The sequence below is a fragment of the Leptodactylus fuscus genome, chromosome 4 (genome assembly GCF_031893055.1).
Source record: "Leptodactylus fuscus isolate aLepFus1 chromosome 4, aLepFus1.hap2, whole genome shotgun sequence".
NCBI lineage: Eukaryota > Metazoa > Chordata > Amphibia > Anura > Leptodactylidae > Leptodactylus > Leptodactylus fuscus.
Window position 1 is genome coordinate 140,668,315 of NC_134268.1, and position 24,297 is coordinate 140,692,611.

Genomic DNA, 24,297 nt, shown 5'->3' on the forward strand with positions numbered 1-24,297 from the left:
TGACTGGCATTCAATAAATCTGCCCCATTGTCAATAAGCACAAGCTGGTAGGTGCTGAAAGACCCACAAAATAATCATGAGCTATAAAACATATGTTATTTAACAAGCATTAGATCATAACAGATCAGAACAGTGACATTTCATATACTCCTCACTAGAGATGAGCGAATATGCTCGATCGAATACCTCGGCCACCTAGCTCCCAGTGCAAAAACACTTCTGGGGCTTCGAATTTTTACTGCCCCTCCCACCTTCCCTGCCACCGGGGAGCTATGCGGCCGAGGTATTCGATCAAGCATATTCGCTCATCTCTACTCCTCACCTCTTCTACATAACTATAGTTTATCATCTAGTATAGGGAGATGGTTTTGATTCCTTGCCAATGGATTTCCTTCATTTCTCAACTAGAAGGTTACAAAGTTACTTTTGTACTTACAAAGATTATTCACATACACATTATCTTAAATTATGTTATACTCTAAAGGGAACCTGACACCATGAAAATTCTGTGTATAGAGCAGGAGGAGCTGAGCAGATTGATGACATTTTATTTTTAATTATCCTATTAATATTATAAATGTGAAAGTTTGTGAGTTTGGATGTTTGTGTGTTTGGATGTTTGTTAGTCAATCACACAAAACCCGCTCGACCGATTTGGCTGAAAGTTTCCACAAACATAGTTAATACACCCGATTGCGCAATAGGCTACTTTTCGTCACAATAGCGTCATACGTCTGTGCCAGGACCCCCACAAAACCCAAACTCACACCACCATCTCTGCAATCTCACACACTTTGGACCATAGCAAGCCACAAAATTCCTATTGCCCTCTGCAGCCTCGCCCCTAACCCCACACAATCACATATACATATACTTTACCACTTTGCCCCTCACCTTAACGATACTCCAGGAGGCTCTCTTTAACGCTCCGGAGCAGCCATGTTTGCCGACCCCTACCGCTCTGACAATCCACGACACCGCCCACCCATGTCAATACCCCTAGGAGGTCTAATAAATGCAAAAAAAAAGTTTTTAAAAAAGTAAAAAAAAATATAAAAACAAATAAAAAGGATTAAAAATTCAAATCATCCCCCTTTCCCTAGAACACATATAAAAGTAGTTAAAAACTGTGAAACACATACATGTTAGGTATCCCCACATCCGAAATCGCCCGCTCTACAAAGCTATACAAATATTTTTCCTGTTCGGTAAACGCTGTAGCGGGAAAAATGGTCAAAAGTGCCAAACCGCCGTTTTTTCACTGTTTTGATTCTGATAAAAATTTGAACAAAAAGTGATCAAAGCAATAACATTTCCCGAAAATGGTAGAACTAAAAAGTACACCCGACCTCGCAAAAAAAGACGCCCTATACATCCCCGTACATGCACGTATAAAAAAGTTACGGCTGTCGGAATATGCCGACTTTTCAAAAAAAATTTTTTTAACACAGTTTTGGATTTTTTTAAGGGGTCAAAATGTAAATAAAACCATATAAATTTGGTATCCCCAGCATCGTAATGAAACACAGAATACAGGGGACATGTCATTTTGGCTGCACAGTGAACACTGTAAAACCAAAGCCCATAAGAAAGTCGCAGAAATGCATTTTTTTCGTCAAATCCACCCCATTCAGAATTTTTTCCCTGCTTCCCAGTACATTATATACAATAAATAATGGTGGCATCATGAAGAAAAATTTGTCCCAGGAAAAATTAAGACCTCATATGACTCTGGGAGCGGAGAAATAAAAAAGTTATGGGGTTTAGAAGGAGGGGAGTCAAAAACGAAAAACAAAAATCAAAAAATGCCATTGACGGGAAAGGGTTAACTTCAAATACTTCTGTCCCAAAGTCACTATGTAAAGATTCTCACAACACCGTATAGGAGCTCAAATACAAATTAACTTCAACACAAAAGTCTCACGTATTCTCTGAATTACAGCAAAAACAAGATACAAACTTACATTTCATATCCCATCCCTTATACACACTACGAAAACCTTACCCGCGCCTGTATATACCCACTTCTACAATCACCGCAGACGAAGTCGCGGGTACCAGCTAGTAACATTATAACTTTTCTCTATTTGTTCATAGTTAGAAGAAGTAATAGAGTCCAGTGGGTGATCCTGACAGTGACTGACAACTATCTTTGCATGTAGTATAAGGAGAGGGGAGCTTGTCAGTCATTGTTAGGTGTCCAAACGTGTTGCCATTGATCCAATAAAGAATTGAAAATTACAGCAGCGCATTTTTTATTCCTGGAATTTTTTTTTTCTGTAGTCATTGTTAGGGCTGCCCACTGAATTCAATGACTCCATCTAAGTGTAGATAGAACAGAGAAATAAATGACAAATCTTTTCCCATAAAACTGAGTATATTAATCCGCTAATTTCCTCCTGCTTTATAACATGCTGCCTACAGAATACACAGCATTTTCATGATGACAACATAAATTTGACTAATAGATGCACAAACGTAATCCATCTGTCAGTAAGTACCATCCCAATACAGATTAGAATGGCTTGAGTTATATAAAAGCCTTATCTATATTGTGAATTGATGCACATTACTGCATTTTTTCATGGCTTTATCTATGAATTTCTCGCTGTATCCACTCTTTACTATGCACAATCTACACACAGTGAAATAATAGTACTATATGTAAAGACAGAATGAGTATATATTTATTTAAATATATATATCAATATAATGAAAGGTAAAAATTGTTTGCAGAGTTTAAATTTAGAGATACAAAGTGACAGGGTTCCCATAGCAAAAATTAAAATAGGTTAGGTCCCTCTCCACAATGTACAGTATGGCAGTCAAATTGTCTTCTCATAGAACTTAAAGGGGTTGTCCGCAGGATAAGGGATAAGTGTCACACCACTGAGGTTCTGACTGCCGAGTCCCCCAGTAATGAGCAGATCAGGGGGATAAAAGTCCTTCCTGTGAATGAAGCCAATGCTGTTGTGTGACCAACGCTCCATTCACTGCACTACAGTTCTGGTAGGTCCATTGCAGTAAATGGGTTAGCCACACAGGAGAACTGGTGCTTTATTCACATGGTGGAGGCATGAGGGAATTTCAGCCTTCCATTCTCATCACTAGAGGAGCTGATGGTCAGACCCCCAGTGGTGCCTGCAGGATAGGGGATAAATGTTGTTAATGGGATAACCCCTTTAAAGTCATACATTCTCCCTTTGAGTTGGGTCATAGGGGTTGATATTTGCTAATAGGTTAAAATGTTATTTATTTATGATTTCTTTTATCAGTTATGTAAAAAATGAGCCATAATACAAAAGATAAGGAATGATACAAACACGTGGCAAGTGTCTTTACTATTAATACATACCATATTACAGAGGGTGGTCTATGAAACAGACTCAATGGAGCTTATTATGCTGTATTCCCATCTCTTGCCAATTGTCTCTCCTACTTGTAGAATTGGGGGTTCGGAGATAATCATAAAATGTGTCCAAAGGAAGGGACTGTGATAAAATAACACATTTCCCCTGCTGCTCTGCTCTTCCCAATCAGGTATTGTCTACAAGGCTGTAACAATGATTGCTATATACCAGGGGTAGGCAACCTTTGGCACTCCAGCTGTTGTAAAACTGCAACTCCTATCATGCATACTTGCTCTGCTGGTTTTGGAACAATCATGGAAGTGAGTGGAGCATGTTGGGAGTTGTAGTTTCACAGTCGCTGGAGTGCCGATGGTTGCTGACCCCTGCTATATACCCACCTCAGTGCTTCAGCAAGTGGCTATGCCTCAGTGGTAAATAGCACAAGACTGGTGAGCCCAATGATTGACCTGAGCAGTCACATGGGGTATAAGGGCACGTCACTGCTTCTGGAGCAGTAGGGCATTAAATCAGTGACTGATAAGTCACTTTTGCTATTTTATCACAGTTCCTTACTTTTGACACTTTACTATTTTGAAAAAAAAAAATTACTTTGTTTAAAAAGTGTAACATAGTAACTACTCAAAAATGTGCCAGAAATGGCAAACAAGCCAAAAGGTATAATACATAATTTATACAATAATACTGTATAAGATATCTATACTCAGTGGTAGTGATGTCATTCCTTACACTATGTAAATCAGTGATGTCATGCCTGTTATATTTAATAATAAAATATGAGATATTTGTAAAACAGTGCAGGCATTGGTGTCACATAAATGTAATATGTCTTGCTTTGCCCATACAGCCCTTTCTACATTAACCCATTAACTGCCAATTTTTTTATTCAAAAATATGGGAACTGCACCGTGAAAATGACCTCGTGTGCGCAAGGAAATGCATGCCCGTGATCAGTTTAGGTTTCCTATCATGGGTGACATCTTGCTGGAGCATGTAAATGTCCTGTTTCTATTCCTCAATGACAGATGGTGTTCGTAGGCGGGTTAAAGTACCCGATCCCCAATTCATGGCAGTTAATGGGTTAACATAACTGAAAGATCAGACAGTGATCATGTATAACATATATATATGATAATTATAAAGCAGCAATAGCAATACTGATCATTTTTTATTCTTCTAGCCTTTCTACATTCTTCTTTACAGATAAAAGCTCACACACCTGTATAAGTATTACACACAAATGCATTCGAGGTACTGAGTTTTGTGAAGGAAGTCATATAATTTATTGAAATGCATAATAGCTCTAAAATGTGAGTGTGTATGTACAGAAAGACTTGTATAAATCTATACAATATGTATACAATATGCAAGGACACTGATTCCACCAGAATGAGCGCTCTACAAATTAAAGCTTGATCTAGGCCAATTGTGTCTTCCAGTGGTCCTCCAGCTGATGTCAAACTACAAAGCCAAGCATGTCCTGACCATCCTGCACCTTGGAGTTGTAGTTGAAAGAGATGGAAATCCACAGGATGGAAACTACTGCTCTAGGGGGAGTCCGTCTGAAGGGTATGCATTAGGAATCTGAAGTTCAGTGCAACTATGTACATAAGCTAGGCCTTTCATGAACGCCCAGTTTGGTGGGATCAGTACAAGTAGCCAGGTATCAGTGCGTTAGAGAACTGGACAGCTCTTCATTACATACAGTATATCTTCAAATATAAAGACAAGTTCAATATAAAAGTTGAATATTTCTAAAAAAATATTTCTTGGTAACAGCTTTTCCCTGAAGTTACACCACGTACTTTACGTTGGATTCATAAATATTGCCATTCTCTGCAGCATGGTGGCCAACGTTTGTCTTGGCAGAGGGAACAGTCTTGCTCCAGTCACTTCACGTTGCTTCAGTGGTTGCCTCAGGACACACTCTTTTGCTAGTCAGCCTGATAAAAGAATAAACAGCATCAACAAGCCTCCGGAAAATCTGGAGAAGATTTTTTTTCTTCCACATATGGAAGATACAAGAGCAGAGCCAATCAGCTAGCAAATGTGTGTCAGGTGACTGGGCCGGCACATACTGCTCACTGATTTTTCTGCACCCAGTCCCAACTTTCTTCGGTGTCTTTTCGATTCCTTTCTGCTTCAATGATTTCTTTGTATCTTCGGCGGAAGAAACCCATCTGAAAAAAAGCAAGGCAAAAGGATGGTGTTAGAAGTATAAATGAGTATCGTAATATTATTATTCATAAATCATTTTAGTTATAAAGTCACCTAATGAAAAAAAAAGTTTTCCAAATATCTTATTAAGAAATCCCAAACAGAAAATAAAAGAGTCTCAAATAGAGAGACGCCACTCCATGATGTTCATATACCTTAATAGGACATATAGTGCTGTGAGATTACATATTAATTTCAATATCAAGCAAGAATAACCTGAGTGATTACAAAATTCTATCCAAACCAACCTTGCCCTATGTGAAACGTAATTGCCCCCTAAACCTAATAACTGGTTGTATCACCCTTGGCGGCAACAATAGCAAACAAGTGTTTGTGATAACTGGTAATGAGACTTTCACATCTCTGTAGAGGAATTGTGCCCCGTTCAGCTTTGAAGAATTGGTTTAATTCAGCCACACTGGAGGGTTTTCAAGAATGAATGGCCTGTTTAAGTTCATGTCATAGCCTCACAAAATGGATTAAGTCTGGACTTTGACTAGGCTACTCCAAAACCTTCATTTAGTTTTATTTTCAGCCATTCAGAGGTAGACTTGCTGGTGTGTTTCAGATCATTGTCCTGCTTCAGAACCCAATTATGCTCGAGCCCCGGGGTACACAATGTGAAAGACGACAGTTTGCTGAATTCAGAGCACCATTGGCTTTCTAGCAGTCTATGAAACCACTTGTGCCTGAGGACATGAACGGTCCTCTTTAAGGTCACAAACTGATGGTTGGACTTTCCCCTTCAGGATATACTGGTAGAGAGCAGAATTTGTGGTACCATAAACTACAGCAAAAGTCGAAGTCCTGGATTAGCAAAGCATCCACAGACCATCTTACGCTGGGTTCACACCAGCGTCTGGACTCCGAGTCAGGCCATGAGCACCGTAGAGTGTTTTATGTGCTCCGTGGTGAAACCGTAATCACGCCCATTCAAATGAATGGGATTGAAACATGCCGGCAGGTTTCCATCTCCTGTCCCTGTTTTGTGCAGGAAACGGAAACCTGCAAAACGGAGTACGGGCGCAGATGTGAACGAGCCCTTACTGCCACCACCATATTTCACAGGCGGCATGATGTTGTTTTTCTAAAATGCTGTGTATGTTTTACACCAGATGTAACGAGATGTCCTTGCAAAAAGTTCAATTTTTCTCTCGTCAGACAAGAGAATATTTTCCCAAAATTATATCAAAATGTTTTTTGGCAAATATAAGACAGGCCTTTGTGTTCTTTTTGGTCAGTAGTGCTTTTTGCTTTGGAACTCTCCCATGGATAACTTTTTGTCCAGTCTCTTTCTTATTGCTGAATCATGAATACTGACCTTGAGGGCTCCTTCACACGGATGATACGCTGGCTGATTTTGAACGTGTAAATGTGGGCTCCCATAGAAAGCAATGGGACTTGCTTTAAACTCTGCTGATTCGGAACGTTTACACGTTCAAAATCAGCCAGTGTATACTCCGTGTGAAGGGGCCCTAACTAAGGCAAGGTTGGTCTGCTGTTCTTTAGATGTTGTTTTGGGTTTTGTGACCTCCTGGATGAGTTGTCAACAAGCTCTTGCAGTTATTTTGGTAGGCCGGTCATTCCTGGGAAGGTTCACCACTGTTCTATGTTTTTGCCATTTGTGGATAATAGCTCTCACTGTGTTTTACAGAAGTCCCAAAGCTTTAGGCTGTATTCACACAGAGTAACGCCAGGCGTTTTTTGTGTGTTTTTTGCACATAACGCCGCGTATACGCCACGTTAACGCCGCGCTACGCGGTGTTAACGCGGCGCTATGTGCAAAAAACACACAAAAAACGCCTAGCGTTACTCTGTGTGAATACAGCCTTAGGCTTTGCAACCTTTTCCAGACTGATAGATATCAATGACTTTGCTTCTCATCTGTTCTTACATTTCTTCAAATCGGGGCATAGTGTGTTGCTTTTTGAGATTGGTTAGCTTACTTCATTTTGTCAGACAGGTTCTATTTAAGGGATTTTTTGATTCTACAGGTCAGTGAACAGGCCTGGGTGTGGCTAGGGAAAATGAACTCAGCAATCCAAAAAATGTTAATCACAGTTAATTCATGGGAGGGGGAAGCAATTATTTTTTCACAAAGGGCCAGGTTATTTAGGATAGCTTTTTTCACTTATTAAATGAAATCATCATTTAATCATCAACTGCTTCTTCCATTTACTCATGTTATCTTTGTCTGATATTCACATTAATTTGATAATCTGAAACATGTAAGTCTGACAAATGTGCAATAACAAAAGAAATCTGTAAGGGGGCAAATACATTTTCACAGAACTGAAGATAGTGGCATTCTGATTGATAGACTAGTTTAAATTCCAGCACTTCCAAACCACAATCTTCACCCATATCACCCACACAAATGGCACTTGTAACGTAAGTCAAGGACCATTAGAATGAAGAGGTCCTGGAGTGGTGCTACATATGATTAACATAAGAATTACCAAAAGCAGAGGAAAAAAAATAACAGATATTATCCTCCACAACTTGCTGAGGTCTCCACCAGTTTGGCTTCTTGTCCAGCAATGATGGTGTACATCCTCAAGACCTCTGCAGCCAATCACTGGCCTCAGTTGTCTTGTGCAATGTATGCTAGCATCACTGCTAAGGCTTGTGCATGTATATCAGTCATTACTTCAAGGTAGGGACCACTGGAGCGGAATTGGACTGGCAAGAGCATTTAACAGGTGAGTATAACTTTATTTCCTGCTTTTAGTTTTTTTTTTTTTTTTTAATGTAGATTGTGAGCCCCACATAGAGCTCACAATGTACATTTTTCCCTATCAGTATGTCTTTTTGGAATATGGGATGGAAATCCATGCAAACACGGGGAGAACATACAAACTCCTTGCAGATGGTTTTTTGCCCTTGGTGGGATTTGAACACTAGGACTCCAGAGCTGCAAGGCTGCAGTGCTAACCACTGAGCCACCGTGTGGCCCTTTCCTGCTTTTAGTTTTATCTGTCAAAATATTGGACACCCCTCCAAAGATATTGACATTTCTGAATACTGGAGACAATTTATTCCATTCACAGACTCACTATCAATTCTGTCTTTCAATACATTTCATTGACGTGCCAAAAAATGAAGGTAATGCCACGAGAAAATGGCCGCTTACAAAACTATGTAAGCAGCCATTTTTCTTGTGGACGGCGGGCATGCGTAGTCGGCTTACCCTAGGCCCGAGGCCTAGAAGTTACTAGCTGCCATCAGTGAAGACTTCGCTGCAGAAGAAGATGGAGGCAGCGCTGGAGAGTTCTCTGGCAGCATTGGGGGGCCAGCCACCAGTGCTGAGAAAGAACTCATTTACATACTGAGAAAAAACATGATTTTAGGTGAATGGTGGCGTGGAGAAGACAACGAAAGGTAGGAGACGAAGAGCCTTTCTTAAGGCTATTCTGACGTGTTAGAAAAAAAAAAGTGATTGAATGATAGGATCCCTTTAAGGCTGGGTTCACATCAGTGTTTGGCTCTTCACGCGAAATCAGTTTTAGAATCCTTAAAAACTTATTTTGAAGGGTTCGTTTTAAAACCTACTGATTTCAATGGGTTGTAAAAACCATCTTCAGGCGAGCGCTTGGAGCATTTTTGAATCGTACTTGCAGGACTTTTTCTCTGTCCAAAAAAATAAGAATACCAGATGGACAGCAAATAAAATGTTTTTTAAAAAAAAACAAACAAAAAAAAACAAAACATTGAGGTCTATGAAAGGTGGACACAAACGGATTACCAATGGATAGTAACCCGCTTCTGTCAACTTTGCAATATATTTTTCCATCAGCGCATGCTTGGAATGAAGAATGGGAAAAAAATGGATCTGTCATAAATGGACACAGTGTTTTTTTGACGGTCATCCATTGACTAATCTGTCTAATAATACTGGTTCAGGTATCCACTGTGTAACTGTATGGAATCCGTTTTTTTTTTTTTTTTAATGGTTTGGCAGCGGACGGATACCATGTATAATGCCCGGTTAAATCTGCAAAACTGCTTTTCTATGAAAGCAGTTTGCAGCACCAAATACACAGTACAAAAAATATCACTGCTAAAAGGTCAAATGGCAACAAACTCATTTCATAAATGCACTTCAGCTTTGGACAGATCAGACTATATTATGCACTATTACACCTATTGTGGGGGAAGGGAGCAGCATTATTTAGTGCCTTTACATGCTACAGCAGCAAAATACACCTCTGCTTGCACAGAAGGATGAACCTGCAGCAATAATTTACCATGTTCAGGTGTAAGACCTCCAGAACAGATCACTCAGTGTATTCAGCTACTGATGACTGCAGTAGGTTTAGGCTGGTCGGTTTGCTGAGGCCGCAGTTACTGCCCCTGCTGTACCAGGCTGAACAAACTATAGCAAGAAACTGAGAAGTTTATTACAGAACTTGGGATGAAACCAATTTCCATTAGAACTTCACACATTAATTTTTTACAAATAGAACATTTTTATTCACTCCATTTTAGATTTTCTCCAAAAACAGCTCTGGCATGCTCCTATAGACTACGCACATAGCTTACTGAGCCATCAGCCAGGATTTCTGAGTAATGTGTTCTCATGTGAAGCATATTGGCATGAGATCTATGGTAAAGGAGGGCCTGGTTTTCCCTAAACCACATTCACAAGCAGACTTTCAGCCAAATAAAATAACAGCCCCATTCACTTCTACCAAAGGTAAAAAATATTTTGTAGAGATAATAAAATGACTTCCTTGTACACACTAAACTATTATATGTTAAAGGGGTTGTCCCATCTCAAGGATCCTATCACTGCTGGTAGCTTATGTAAATGGAAGCCTTTTTCTAAATATATTGATTTAGAAATTCTGCTTTGTTTGCTTGAGAAAAAATATCTTTGTACCGTGTTAGCCAGTGGAGATGAATTTTTTTTATTTTTGTTTGCCTGGTATGTGAATTTATTCCGCCCATTGTTTACACAGCGTTGCTATAACCATGGACCTAATGGACAAGTGATGTCATTCACTGCTGGCTGGACAATCCGTTCAGATAATTGCAGTTATCTAATAAATCCAAATCTGTTATCTCTGTAAGTAAATACTCAGATAACACTTGGTTTGTTCTGTACAAGAATCTGCAGATTATCTGACCTGCAAAAGTATTCTGTGTCCCGTTCAGCAGGAGGGAGGGGGAGGGAGAGAAATACAGGAAGTGAGAAGCAAACACTGCACCCTACCTGGCTGAAAGGCTGAGATATGAGAACCCCTTTAATTGTTCACTGTAACAGCGTAGTAACTATAATATATATATATATATATATATATATATATATATATATATATACACACTCACCGGCCACTTTATTAGGTACACCTGTCCAACTGCTCGTTAATAGAGATGAGCGAACAGTGTTCTATCGAACTCATGTTCGATCGGATATTAGGCTGTTCGGCATGTTCGAATCGAATCGAACACCGCGTGGTAAAGTGCGCCATTACTCGATTCCCCTCCCACCTTCCCTGGCGCCTTTTTTGCTCCAATAACAGCGCAGGGTAGGTGGGACAGGAACTACGACACCGGTGACGTTGAAAAAAGTAGGCAAAACCCATTGGCTGCCGAAAACATGTGACCTCTAATTTAAAAGAACAGCAACGCCCAGCTTCGCGTCATTCTGAGCTTGCAATTCACCGGGGACGGAGGTTTCCGTCCAGTTAGCTAGGGCTTAGATTCTGGGTAGGCAGGGACAGGCTAGGATAGGAAGGAGAAGACAACCAACAGCTCTTATAAGAGCTAAATTCCAGGGAGAAGCTTGTCAGTGTAACGTGGCACTGACGGGCTCAATCGCCGCAACCCAGCTTTCCCAGGATCCTGAATGGAATACACTGACAATGTATTCCCGTATACCCCATATATACACCCCAAATCCCCGTTCCAACGGTGTGCCCCCCCACCTTCACCCCAGAAATACCCTGCAAGTCCCCTAGCAATAGAATTGGGGCTATATACACCCACTATTTTTGCTACTGCCATATAGTGCCATTGTCTGACTGGGAATTCAAAGAATATATTGGGGTTATAAATACCCTCATTTCTTGCTACAGGTATATAGTGCCATTGTCTGACTGGGAATTCAAAGAATATATTGGGGTTATAAATACCCTCATTTCTTGCTACTGGTATATAGTGCCATTGTCTGACTGGGAATTCAAAGAATATATTGGGGTTACGTGCACCCACAATTTTTGCTACTGGTATATAGTGCCATTGTCTGACTGGGAATTCAAAGAATATATTGGGGTTACAAATACCCTCATTTCTTGCTACTGCCATATAGTGCCAGTTTCTGACTGGTAATTCAAAGAATATATTGGGGTTATAAATACCCTCATTTCTTGCTACTGCCATATAGTGCCAGTTTCTGACTGGTAATTCAAAGAATATATTGGGGTTATAAATACCCTCATTTCTTGCTACTGCCATATAGTGCCAGTTTCTGACTGGTAATTCAAAGAATATATTGGGGTTACGTGCACCCAAAATATTTGCTACTGGTATATAGTGCCATTGTCTGACTGGTAATTCAAAGAATATATTGGGGTTATAAATACCCTCATTTCTTTTCTTTTTTTTTTAATGTAGATTGTGAGCCCCAAATAGAGCTCACAATGTACATTTTTCCCTATCTGTATGTCTTTGGAATATGGGATGGAAATCCATGCAAACACGGGGAGAACATACAAACTCCTTGCAGATGGTTTTCTGCCCTTGGCGGGATTTGAACACCAGGACTCCAGCGCTGCAAGGCTGCAGTGCTAACCACTGAGCCACCGTGTGGCCCCATACCCTCATTTCTTGCTACTGGTATATAGTGCCATTGTCTGACTGGTAATTCAAAGAATATATTGGGGTTATAAATACCCTCATTTCTTGCTACTGCCATATAGTGCCAGTTTCTGACTGGTAATTCAAAGAATATATTGGGGTTACGTGCACCCACAATTTTTGCTACTGGTATATAGTGCCATTGTCTGACTGGGAATTCAAAGAATATATTGGGGTTATAAATACCCTCATTTCTTGCTACTGGTATATAGTGCCATTGTCTGACTGGTAATTCAAAGAATATATTGGGGTTATAAATACCCTCATTTCTTGCTACTGCCATATAGTGCCAGTTTCTGACTGGTAATTCAAAGAATATATTGGGGTTACTTGCACCCACAATTTTTGCTACTGGTATATAGTGCCATTGTCTGACTGGGAATTCAAAGAATATATTGGGGTTACAAATACCCTCATTTCTTGCTACTGCCATATAGTGCCAGTTTCTGACTGGTAATTCAAAGAATATATTGGGGTTATAAATACCCTCATTTCTTGCTACTGCCATATAGTGCCAGTTTCTGACTGGGAATTCAAAGAATATATTGGGGTTATAAATACCCTCATTTCTTTTCTTTTTTTTTTTTTTTAATGTAGATTGTGAGCCCCAAATAGAGCTCACAATGTACATTTTTCCCTATCTGTATGTCTTTGGAATATGGGATGGAAATCCATGCAAACACGGGGAGAACATACAAACTCCTTGCAGATGGTTTTCTGCCCTTGGCGGGATTTGAACACCAGGACTCCAGCGCTGCAAGGCTGCAGTGCTAACCACTGAGCCACCGTGTGGCCCCATACCCTCATTTCTTGCTACTGGTATATAGTGCCATTGTCTGACTGGTAATTCAAAGAATATATTGGGGTTATAAATACCCTCATTTCTTGCTACTGCCATATAGTGCCAGTTTCTGACTGGTAATTCAAAGAATATATTGGGGTTACGTGCACCCACAATTTTTGCTACTGGTATATAGTGCCATTGTCTGACTGGGAATTCAAAGAATATATTGGGGTTATAAATACCCTCATTTCTTGCTACTGGTATATAGTGCCATTGTCTGACTGGTAATTCAAAGAATATATTGGGGTTATAAATACCCTCATTTCTTGCTACTGCCATATAGTGCCAGTTTCTGACTGGTAATTCAAAGAATATATTGGGGTTACGTGCACCCACAATTTTTGCTACTGGTATATAGTGCCATTGTCTGACTGGGAATTCAAAGAATATATTGGGGTTACAAATACCCTCATTTCTTGCTACTACCATATAGTGCCAGTTTCTGACTGGTAATTCAAAGAATATATTGGGGTTATAAATACCCTCATTTCTTGCTACTGCCATATAGTGCCAGTTTCTGACTGGGAATTCAAAGAATATATTGGGGTTATAAATACCCTCATTTCTTGCTACAGGTATATAGTGCCATTGTCTGACTGGGAATTCAAAGAATATATTGGGGTTACAAATACCCTCATTTCTTGCTACTGGTATATAGTGCCATTGTCTGACTGGGAATTCAAAGAATATATTGGGGTTATAAATACCCTCATTTCTTGCTACTGGTATATAGTGCCATTGTCTGACTGGGAATTCAAAGAATATATTGGGGTTACAAATACCCTCATTTCTTGCTACTGCCATATAGTGGCAGTTTCTGACTGGTAATTCAAAGAATATATTGGGATTACGTGCACCCACAATTTTTGCTACTGGTATATAGTGCCATTGTCTGACTGGGAATTCAAAGAATATATTGGGGTTACAAATACCCTCATTTCTTGCTACTGCCATATAGTGCCAGTTTCTGACTGGTAATTCAAAGAATATATTGGGGTTACGTGCACCCACAATTTTTGCTACTGGTATATAGTGCCAGTTTCTAACTGGGAATTCAAAATGCGCAAGGCTCCCGGAAAGGGACGTGGACGAGGCCGTGGGCGAGGTCGGGGGAATGGTTCTGGGGAGCAAGGTAGCAGTGAAGCCACAGGGCGTCCCGTGCCTACTCCTGTGGGGCAGCAAGCATTGCGCCACTCCACAGTGCCAGGGTTGCTTGCCACATTAACTAAACTGCAGGGTACAAACCTTAGTAGGCCCGAGAACCAGGAACAGGTCTTGCAATGGCTGTCAGAGAACGCTTACAGCACATTGTCCAGCAGCCAGTCAGACTCTGCCTCCTCTCCTCCTATTACCCAACAGTCTTTTCCTCCTTCCTCCCAAAATTCCCAAGCTTCACAGAACAATAACCCCAACTGTCCCTGCTCCCCAGAGCTGTTCTCCGCTCCTTTCATTGTCCCTCAACCTGCCTCTCCACGTCACGATTCCACGAACCTAACAGAGGAGCATCTGTGTCCAGATGCTCAAACACTAGAGTCTCCTCCATCTCCGTTCGATTTGGTGGTGGATGACCAGCAACCCACCCTCATCGACGATGATGTGACGCAGTTGCCATCAGGGCATCCAGTTGACCGGCGCATTGTGCGGGAGGAGGAGATGAGACAGGAGTTGGAAGAGGAAGTGGTGGATGATGAGGACACTGACCCGACCTGGACAGGGGGGATGTCAAGCGGGGAAAGTAGTGTGGATGTTGAGGCAGGTGCAGCACCAAAAAGGGTAGCTAGAGGCAGAGGCAGAGGTCAGCAGCTTAGGCGAAGCCAGGCCACACCCGGAATCTCCCAAGATGTTCCAGTTCGTACCCAGCCCCGAAAAACTCCCACCTCGAGGGCACGTTTCTCGAAGGTGTGGAGTTTTTTCAAGGAATGCGCTGAGGACAGATAAAGTGTTGTCTGCACAATTTGCCTCTCGAAATTGATTAGGGGCTCTGAGAAGAGCAACCTGTCCACCACTTCAATGCGCCGTCATTTGGAATCCAAGCACTGGAATCAGTGGCAGGCAGCAACGGCAGGACAAAGGCCGCCTGCCGTTCACGCCACTGCCACTGCCTCTGCCACTGCTGACTGTGCTGGCGATGCACTCCAGAGGACGAGCCAGGACACCACTTCATCTGCCTCCGCCACTTTGTTGACTTCTCCCTCATCCTCCCCTGTTCCTGTCTTATCTCCTTCTCCTGCACCATCAAAGGCACCATCAGGTGCTTCTTTACAACAACCCACCATCTCTCAGACATTGGAGCGGCGGCAGAAATACACTGCTAACCACCCACACGCGCAAGCCTTGAACGCCAACATCGCTAAACTGCTGGCCCAGGAGATGTTGGCGTTCCGGCTTGTTGAAACTCCCGCCTTCCTGGACCTGATGGCAACTGCGGCACCTCGCTATGCCGTCCCTAGCCGTCACTACTTCTCCCGGTGTGCCGTCCCCGCCTTGCACCAGCACGTGTCACTCAACATCAGGCGGGCCCTTAGTTCCGCGCTTTGCACAAAGGTCCACTTGACCACCGACGCGTGGACAAGTGCATGCGGACAGGGACGCTACATTTCACTGACGGCACACTGAGTGAATGTAGTTGAGGCTGGGACTGCTTCCCAAACTGGCCCGGTGTACCTCGTCTCCCCGCCTAACATTCCTGGCAGGGACACGAGAAGAACACCCCCCTCCTCCTCTACCGCCTCCTCCTCCGCCACCGCCTCCTCCTCCGCCACCGCCTCCTTCTCCGCTGTTAGATTGACCCCAGCTACGAGTTGGAAACGTTGCAGCACTGGCGTTGGTAGACGTCAGCAGGCTGTGCTGAAGCTGATCAGCTTGGGGGACAGACAGCACACTGCCTCCGAGGTGAGGGATGCCCTCCTCGATGAGACGGCAATATGGTTTGAGCCGCTGCACCTGGGCCCAGGCATGGTCGTTTGTGATAACGGCCGGAACCTGGTAGCAGCTCTGGAGCTTGCCGGACTCCAACATGTTCCATGCCTGGCCCACGTCTTCAACCTAGTGGTGCAACGTTTCCTAAAGAGCTACCCCAATGTTCCAGAGCTACTGGTGAAAGTGCGGCGCATGTGCGCCCACTTTCGCAAGTCGACAGTAGCCGCTGCTAGCTTAAAATCTCTCCAGCAACGCCTGCATGTGCCACAACACCGGCTTTTGTGCAACGTCCCCACACGCTGGAACTCAACGTTTCAGATGTTGAATAGAGTGGTTGAGCAGCAGAGACCTTTGATGGAATACCAGCTATAAAACCCTAGGGTGCCACAAAGTCAGCTGCCTCAGTTTCACATCCATGAGTGGCCATGGATGAGAGACCTTTGTGACATCCTACAGGTCTTTGAGGAGTCCACAAGGAGGGTGAGCTCTGAGGATGCGATGGTGAGCCTTACAATCCCGCTCTTGTGTGTTCTGAGAGAATCCCTGATTGACATCAGGGATAACTCAGATCACACAGAGGAGTTAGGGATAGCATCTGATCCGTCACAGCTGGAGAGTAGGTCCACACATCTGTCCGCTTCATCGCGTTTAATGGAGGAGGAGGAGGAGGAGGAGGAGGAAGAAGAGTTGTCCGATGATGTGATGGTGATACAGGAGGCTTCCGGGCAACTTCGAATCGTCCCATTGTTGCAGCACGGATGGGTAGACATGGAGGATGAGGAGGAAATGGAGATTGAACTTTCCGGTGGGGCCAGAGGAGTCATGCCAACTAACACTGTGGCAGACATGGCTGAGTTCATGTTGCGGTGCTTTACAACCGACAAGCGTATTGTCAAAATCATGGAGGACAACCAGTACTGGATCTTTGCTATCCTTGACCCCTGGTATAAAAACAACATCTCGTCTTTTATTCCGGTAGAGGGGAGGGCCAATCGCATCAATGCTTGCCACAGGCAATTGGTGCAGAATATGATGGAGATGTTTCCAGCATGTGACGTTGGCGGCAGGGAGGGCAGTTCCTCCAGTAGGCAACCAAGTTCTCACCGGTCCACACAAACGAGGGGCACACTGTCTAAGGTCTGGGACACCTTGATGGCACCCCCTCGCCAAAGTGCCGCCACGGAGGGTCCTAGTGTCACCAGGCGTGAGAAGTATAGGCGCATGTTGCGGGAATACCTTTCCGACCACAGCCCTGTCCTCTCTGACCCCTCTGCGTCCTACACGTATTGGGTGTCGAAGTTGGACCTGTGGCTTGAACTTGCCCTATATGCCTTGGAGGTGCTGTCCTGTCCTGCCGCCAGCGTCCTATCTGAGAGGGTGTTCAGTGCAGCCGGTGGCATCATCACTGACAAGCGCACCCGTCTGTCAGCTGAGAGTGCCGACCGGCTCACTTTGATAAAAATGAACCACCACTGGATAGAGCCTTCATTTTTGTGCCCACCTGTGTAAAGCACCCCAACATGAAACTCCATGTCTGTACTCAACCTCTCCAATTCCTCCGCATCCTCATACTCATCCACCATAAGCGTTGCACAATTCTGCTAATATTAGGCTCCCTCCACCCTGATTTCCCCCAACTCTGCTGGTTAGAGGCTCCCTCCACCCTGATTTCCACCAACTCTGCTGGTTAGAGGCTCCCTCCACCCTGCTTTCCCACAACTCTGCTGGTTAGAGGCTCCCTCCACCCTGCTTTCCCACAACTCTGCTGGTTAGAGGCTCCCTCCACCCTGATTTCCACCAACTCTGCTGGTTAGAGGCTCCCTCCACCCTGATTTCCACCAACTCTGCTGGTTAGAGGCTCCCTCCACCCTGCTTTCCCACAACTCTGCTGGTTAGAGGCTCCCTCCACCCTGATTTCCACCAACTCTGCTGGTTAGAGGCTCCCTCCACCCTGTTTTCCCACAACTCTGCTGGTTAGAGGCTCCCTCCACCATGAATTGGTCCAAACTGGGGTTTTTAGAGGCTCCCTCCACCATGAATTGGTCCAAACTGGGCTGTTTAGAGGCTCCCTCCACCATGAATTGGTCCAAACTGGGTTTTTTAGAGGCTCCCTCCACCATGAATTGGTCCAAACTGGGCTGGTTAGAGGCTCCCTCCACCATGAATTGGTCCAAACTGGGCTGGTTAGAGGCTCCCTCCACCATGAATTGGTCCAAAATGGGGTTTTTAGAGGCTCCCTCTACCATGAATTGGTCCAAACTGGGGTTTTTAGAGGCTCCCTCCACCATGAATTTGCCCAAACTCTGCTGGTTAGAGGCTCAATCCACCCTGATTTTCAAAACAAATGTTGGTGCCAACCTCAACTTACTACAAGGGCCAAATTCACTGCTGGTGACAAGCTCTCCTCACTCCAAGTGCCAAATACACATGTTTCAAGGTGTTTTCCTACTGTCAGAGAGGTGGTATTGAGTGTGTAAAGTGTGTAGTTGTTAGGCAGTGATGTTGGGGTAATAGAGGGTCTTTGGTGTGTTAGATGCCCCCAGACATGCTTCCCCTGCTGTCCCAGTGTCATTCCAGAGGTGTTGGCATCATTTCCTGGGGTGTCATAGTGGACTTGGTAACCCTCCAGACACGGATTTGGGTTTCCCCCTTAACGAGTATCTGTTCCCCATAGACTATAATGGGGTTCGAAACCCGTTCGAACACACGAACATTGAGCGGCTGTTCGAATCGAATTTCGAACCTCGAACATTTTAGTGTTCGCTCATCTCTACTCGTTAACACTTAATTTCTAATCAGCCAATCACATGGCGGCAACTCAGTGCATTTAGGCATGTAGACATGGTCAAGACAATCTCCTGCAGTTCAAACCGAGCATCAGTATGGGGAAGAAAGGTGATTTGAGTGCCTTTGAACGTGGCATGGTGTTGCTGAGTATTTCAGAAACTGCTGATCTACTGGGATTTTCACGCACAACCATCTCTAGGGTTTACAGAGAATGGTCCGAAAAAGAAAAAACATCCAGCGAGCGGCAGTTCTGTGGGCGGAAATGCGTTGTTGATGCCAGAGGTCAGAGGAGAATGGCCAGACTGGTTCGAGCTGATAGAAAGGCAACAGTGACTCAAATAGCCACCCGTTACAACCAAGGTAGCCAGAAGAGCATCTCTGAACGCACAGTACGTCGAACTTTGAGGCAGATGGGCTACAGCAGCAGAAGACCACACCGGGTGCCACTCCTTTCAGCTAAGAACAGGAAACTGAGGCTACAATTTGCACAAGCTCATCGAAATTGGACAATTGAAGATTGGAAAAACGTTGCCTGGTCTGATGAGTCTCAATTTCTGCTGCGATATTCAGATGGTAGGGTCAGAATTTGGCGTCAACAACATGAAAGCATGGATCCATCCTGCCTTGTATCAACGGTTCAGGCTGGTGGTGGTGGTGTCATGGTGTGGGGATTATTTTCTTGGCACTCTTTGGGCCCCTTGGTACCAATTGAGCATTGTTGCAACGCCAAAGCCTACCTGAGTATTGTTGCTGACCATGTCCATCCCTTTATGACCACAATGTACCCAACATCTGATGGCTACTTTCAGCAGGATAATGCGCCAAGTCATAAAGCTGGAATCATCTCAGACTGGTTTCTTGAACATGACAATGAGTTCACTGTACTCCAATGGCCTCCACAGTCACCAGATCTCAATCCAATAGAGCATCGTTGGGATGTGGTGGAACGGGAGATTCGCATCATGGATGTGCAGCCGACAAATCTGCGGCAACTGTGTGATGCCATCATGTCAATATGGACCAAAATCTCTGAGGAATGCTTCCAGCACCTTGTTGAATCTATGCCAAGAAGAATTGAGGCAGTTCTGAAGGCAAAAGGGGGTCCAACCCGTTACTAGCATGGTGTACCTAATAAAGTGGCCGGTGAGTGTATATATATATTCTAAAAATCACCATTTCTACGAGAATACAGAGTAACACAATTATTATAGGCTTTAGGACTCATGCACATTTCCATAACATAAGTTTGTGTGGTATGGGACAGTAATACAGGTATTAAAACCTGCCATAGGTGCATAAGAACATTACATCTGGCTCTACAAGGAGTGTTTCTGAGGCCTTACACATACCTAAAGGGGTTTCTAGATTGGGGACCGTTTTAGGAACTGATGCCTATATTAAGTGTCAATAAGAGCCAAAAAAAAGAAGAATGAGGTCTGGGGACTGTGGGGGCCAATCCAGAACCTCTCGACTCTCAGCCTGCGCTGTAAACAAGCACTCCGGACATTTGCAGGCGGGGCAGCAGCAGCTCCGGGGGATGACGCGCTCCCCGCTCTTAGGGTTGGAGGGAGCAGCCGGGGTGCTGCTTGTTCACAGCGCAGGCTGAGAGTCATCTCTGGACACTGGCAGGTGGGCGGCCATAGAACGCCGCTGTCTCCTGCTCTCACGCTCCGCACGACCCCGCCCACAAGAAGTGGATAGTAGATCTTTTTCCTTGGTCAGTTTATAAAGTAGCTCACATGTTGAAAAAGTGTGAGCACCCCTGCGCTAGAACACTACTTAGTACTTTTCATACTTGTCTTGTAGGACACTTACATAGAGCTCAGCAATGAGACCACCATTGATCCTGGTAAAGTATCCAACATCTTTGGTTGTGAAATAACCCCATATTATCTGGTTCGTTAGCCCACCCATCAGAGCCCAGTCTATTGACTTTTGTCTCATTGCTCCAAATCACCCGTTTCTAATCTTCTACTGTCCACTTTTCAAATTTATTTGCAAACGCTTCTTATGACACTATTTGGCTCAAGGCTTCTTTATCTTTTTTCACGCCGCCATTGCAGATTTGTGTAACATGTGTCGCACAGTGCTTGCATGGTTTTTTGTGATCTCACTATTAGGCTAGATTCACACAGAGGAATCTGACACACATTTGGGAGCGGATTCCACTCCCAAATCTGTGGCAGATTCTGCCCTGAATCTGACTCCCATTTTTTTTCAATGGGAGGCAGAGATCAGAACAGGACACTGAAAAAAAATCAGCATCCTGCTCGTTCTTTCCACAGATTCCATGGTTTGTGAGTTTCTGCTGATTAAGCCCATTCATTGGCCTAATAGCAGAGGACAGTCGTAACAGAATGCTGATACACTGTGTCGGCATTCCGTTGTGCAATATGGTGACGGAAAATGAAGAGTAATTTCTCTTCTATTTTCTGCCATGTGAACCTAGCCTTAGGAAACATACAAGCCTCCTCCATTGCCATGTTTGTCATACCAGAATTGATAGACTTTGTGATGAGACGACTTGTTGACTCTGATATTTTACTTGAACGTCCACCTCTTGGCTTTTGAATGGATGAACGATATCATTGCATATTCTTGAAATAGTCATGGCACCCACATGGCACTCAGCAATTTTCTTGGCTGAAAGGCCTATTGATGAGTTGGATGATGCTCTTTTTCTTTTCTTGGGAAATCTTCATGGCTGATCCTCAATATGAACTGGTAACTGTTCACTTGGAAATCAACCTAATAACTCAGTTAGTTATTAGGGAATATAAGATCAGGTTGTAATTTGTTGTGTACAAGAATAACATTTTTCCACCACCAGGAGTAAATCAACAACAATGCAGGTACAAGACAAGAATCTGCATAACTAATCATATGCTAAATAGTTGTAAGTGAAATTTATGTATGACATAGCCAAGATGACTGTCTACAAAATGATGGTAGTCTCATGTCAAAGCTGTAGTGGATAGTGAGATATGGAGCATGAAAGTCAAAAGTTCAAAACATCAGCATCTTCTGAGAGGCACAACAATTTTATTTTTCTATTGTTGGTGCTGATTGAGGGCTTAATTTTTTTGGGACAAGTTGTGTTTTTTATTGGTACCATTTTGGGCTATATATGACTTGTTTCTCACTGTTTATTACATATTTTGTCAGACAAGATGGCAAAAATTGGTACTTTCGTAGTTTTGGACAGACAGCACAGGGACAGCACATAAATAATTAATTTTTTTTACAGACTTCAATGGCTGAGACAGAAAAGTAGTTAGTGTGACAGGCCCCTTACAGAGCAATGTTCCCCTAGGACCAAAGCTTCTCCAATATCAAATTATTTAATCAAATAGCTAAGTAATGTACAGTAATATAAGGCGTTCACCATAGTACAGTAAGCTGATAAGGGATTCTTTTCCTTCATCATTATGTTTTAGCATTATAAGGATATCTCAGTATCTGAATTTCAGCAATTTATTGTTTTTTTTCAAAGTAGTAAAGATAAATGACTAAGGTCAATAAAGGAGGAGGAAAACAATCTGCGTAGCGGTTTATAATGCACAATTATACATTACCAAACGGACAGATGTGATAACTTATTGCTAACAGACCAAACTGTAAGATGAATGTGTCCAATCTATAGCCATAAAGTGCAATGTATTAGAAATATGGTCAGAGTAGAAACTTATCAGGCATAGAAAGGAGCAAATAGAATACATAATGCCTATACAAACAGAACAAATTATCCTTTAATGGCCACAAATATAAGGTCTTTTAGTACATAATATAATAATAGTTCATCTTGAAAATGATCAGAACTACCAGGGTATTTTCTATACTAAAAGGCACTGCCAGCTGTATACATTTTTTATGTTTTTATTATGTATTATGTAGTAGTATTATGCAGCAGATTTTTCTTCTTTACCTACACAAAAGTATAAAGAGAATTTATTAACCCACTAGCTAAACCCGCGACTTTGTCCACGGCCCCCTCACTCCTTGCGTGCCCCACCCGCAGTGCCGCCCCGGCCCCCCCGCCTCTGCCTTATGGGCGCAGTGGGCCTGTCCAACACCAGTGCGCCCATGACCCCCACCTTGCGCCCCGCCAGCCCACTTCCTCTCCTCTCGCCCCTGGCCCCCCACTTTTTTTGCCGAGATTACAGGGGTGCATAGGGCTGGGAGACCGTGCAGCGCAGCAGCTGTGGCCATGTACGGCGCATGGCACAGGTAGACGGCAGTTTGCAGGAGCTCGGCAGAGTTTCATCCACCCCTTCCCACCCCCGGGGCCCTGGCGGACTCACCAGTCCACGCTGCGCGCCGGGCTCCAGCGATGCCAGCCTTATGACCAACTACAGTCTGCAGGTCCTTGTCCATATGATAGGGCTCTGACTAGGTGGGAACTAGACATCCCTGAACTAGTGGGTGAGGATTGGAGAGAGCTTTGATAAGGATATAAAAATCTTTCTTTGGTGGTAGCATGTCGCACTGTGTAATAGGGGTTATGTTGCTAGCAAAAAATGAAAGAATAGGCCTTTAACAATCATTACTCTTTTGAGGGTTTCAAATGGGTGGTCCTAAGGCATATCGTAGGGGGTCCCTTCAAGAATGCTTATGTCTCTTCAGCAATAAATCAAAAAGACTTTCATTTTATGTCCACCATAGCCGGTCTCGAAATACGTCCTTCCCCTGGTCTTGCCCTATGTTTCCTGGACACTAGTAGTTTCCCCTCAGGGATGCAAGTTGTTCTAGGGCAGATTGTGCTGGCAGCTCAGGCTATGATCGCTCGCCAGTGGAAGTTTGCTCTTTGTTTGACCGTAGCTGAGTTACTCCATCATGTTGATCTAGCGTGTACTCTAGAACGTATGCTGGCCAATAAAAATCACACTTACACCAAATTCCATGCCCGATGGTCCCTTTGGATCTCGTATACGGAGACCAGTAAGACAACTTCTCCCTTACGGCCTCAGGGTAGTTTCGTGGGGACCCCTTAAATTGTTCATTGCTGACTGTTCTGGGATTCCAGGTGGCTTTATTTTCTTTATTTTCTACATTTGCTGTATTCTATGTATCCTCAGCATTGTACTCAGGTATACTGTTTTTGGTTATGTTTGGTTTGTCTACTCTCTTCTGTTTCTCTCCTGTTATACTTGCCCTTTTTCTTTCTCGTTTCTCTCTTTTGTTCTTCTTCCTATGTTTCCCTTTTTGTTTCTTTTCTTGCTGCTTCTGTCTCTCTTAAGTTACTTCCGTGTTACTACAGTACGTGGTGTCTGGGTATCGTTTAAGTATTCGACTTATACTTGA

General features: G+C 43.4%; 1 protein-coding gene across 1 annotated transcript in view; it reads right to left on the reverse strand.

Annotated features, from left to right (window-relative positions):
• Nucleotides 1-4,278: 4,278 nt before the first annotated feature.
• ITGA9 (integrin subunit alpha 9) overlaps nucleotides 4,279-24,297 on the reverse strand; it is a 306,868-nt gene continuing 286,849 nt past the window's right edge. Inside the window, exon 28 of the mRNA XM_075271089.1 lies at nucleotides 4,279-5,548. Coding sequence (XP_075127190.1) covers nucleotides 5,450-5,548 — 99 coding nt within the window. The 3' untranslated portion in view covers nucleotides 4,279-5,449. The remainder of the gene's footprint in view (nucleotides 5,549-24,297) is intronic.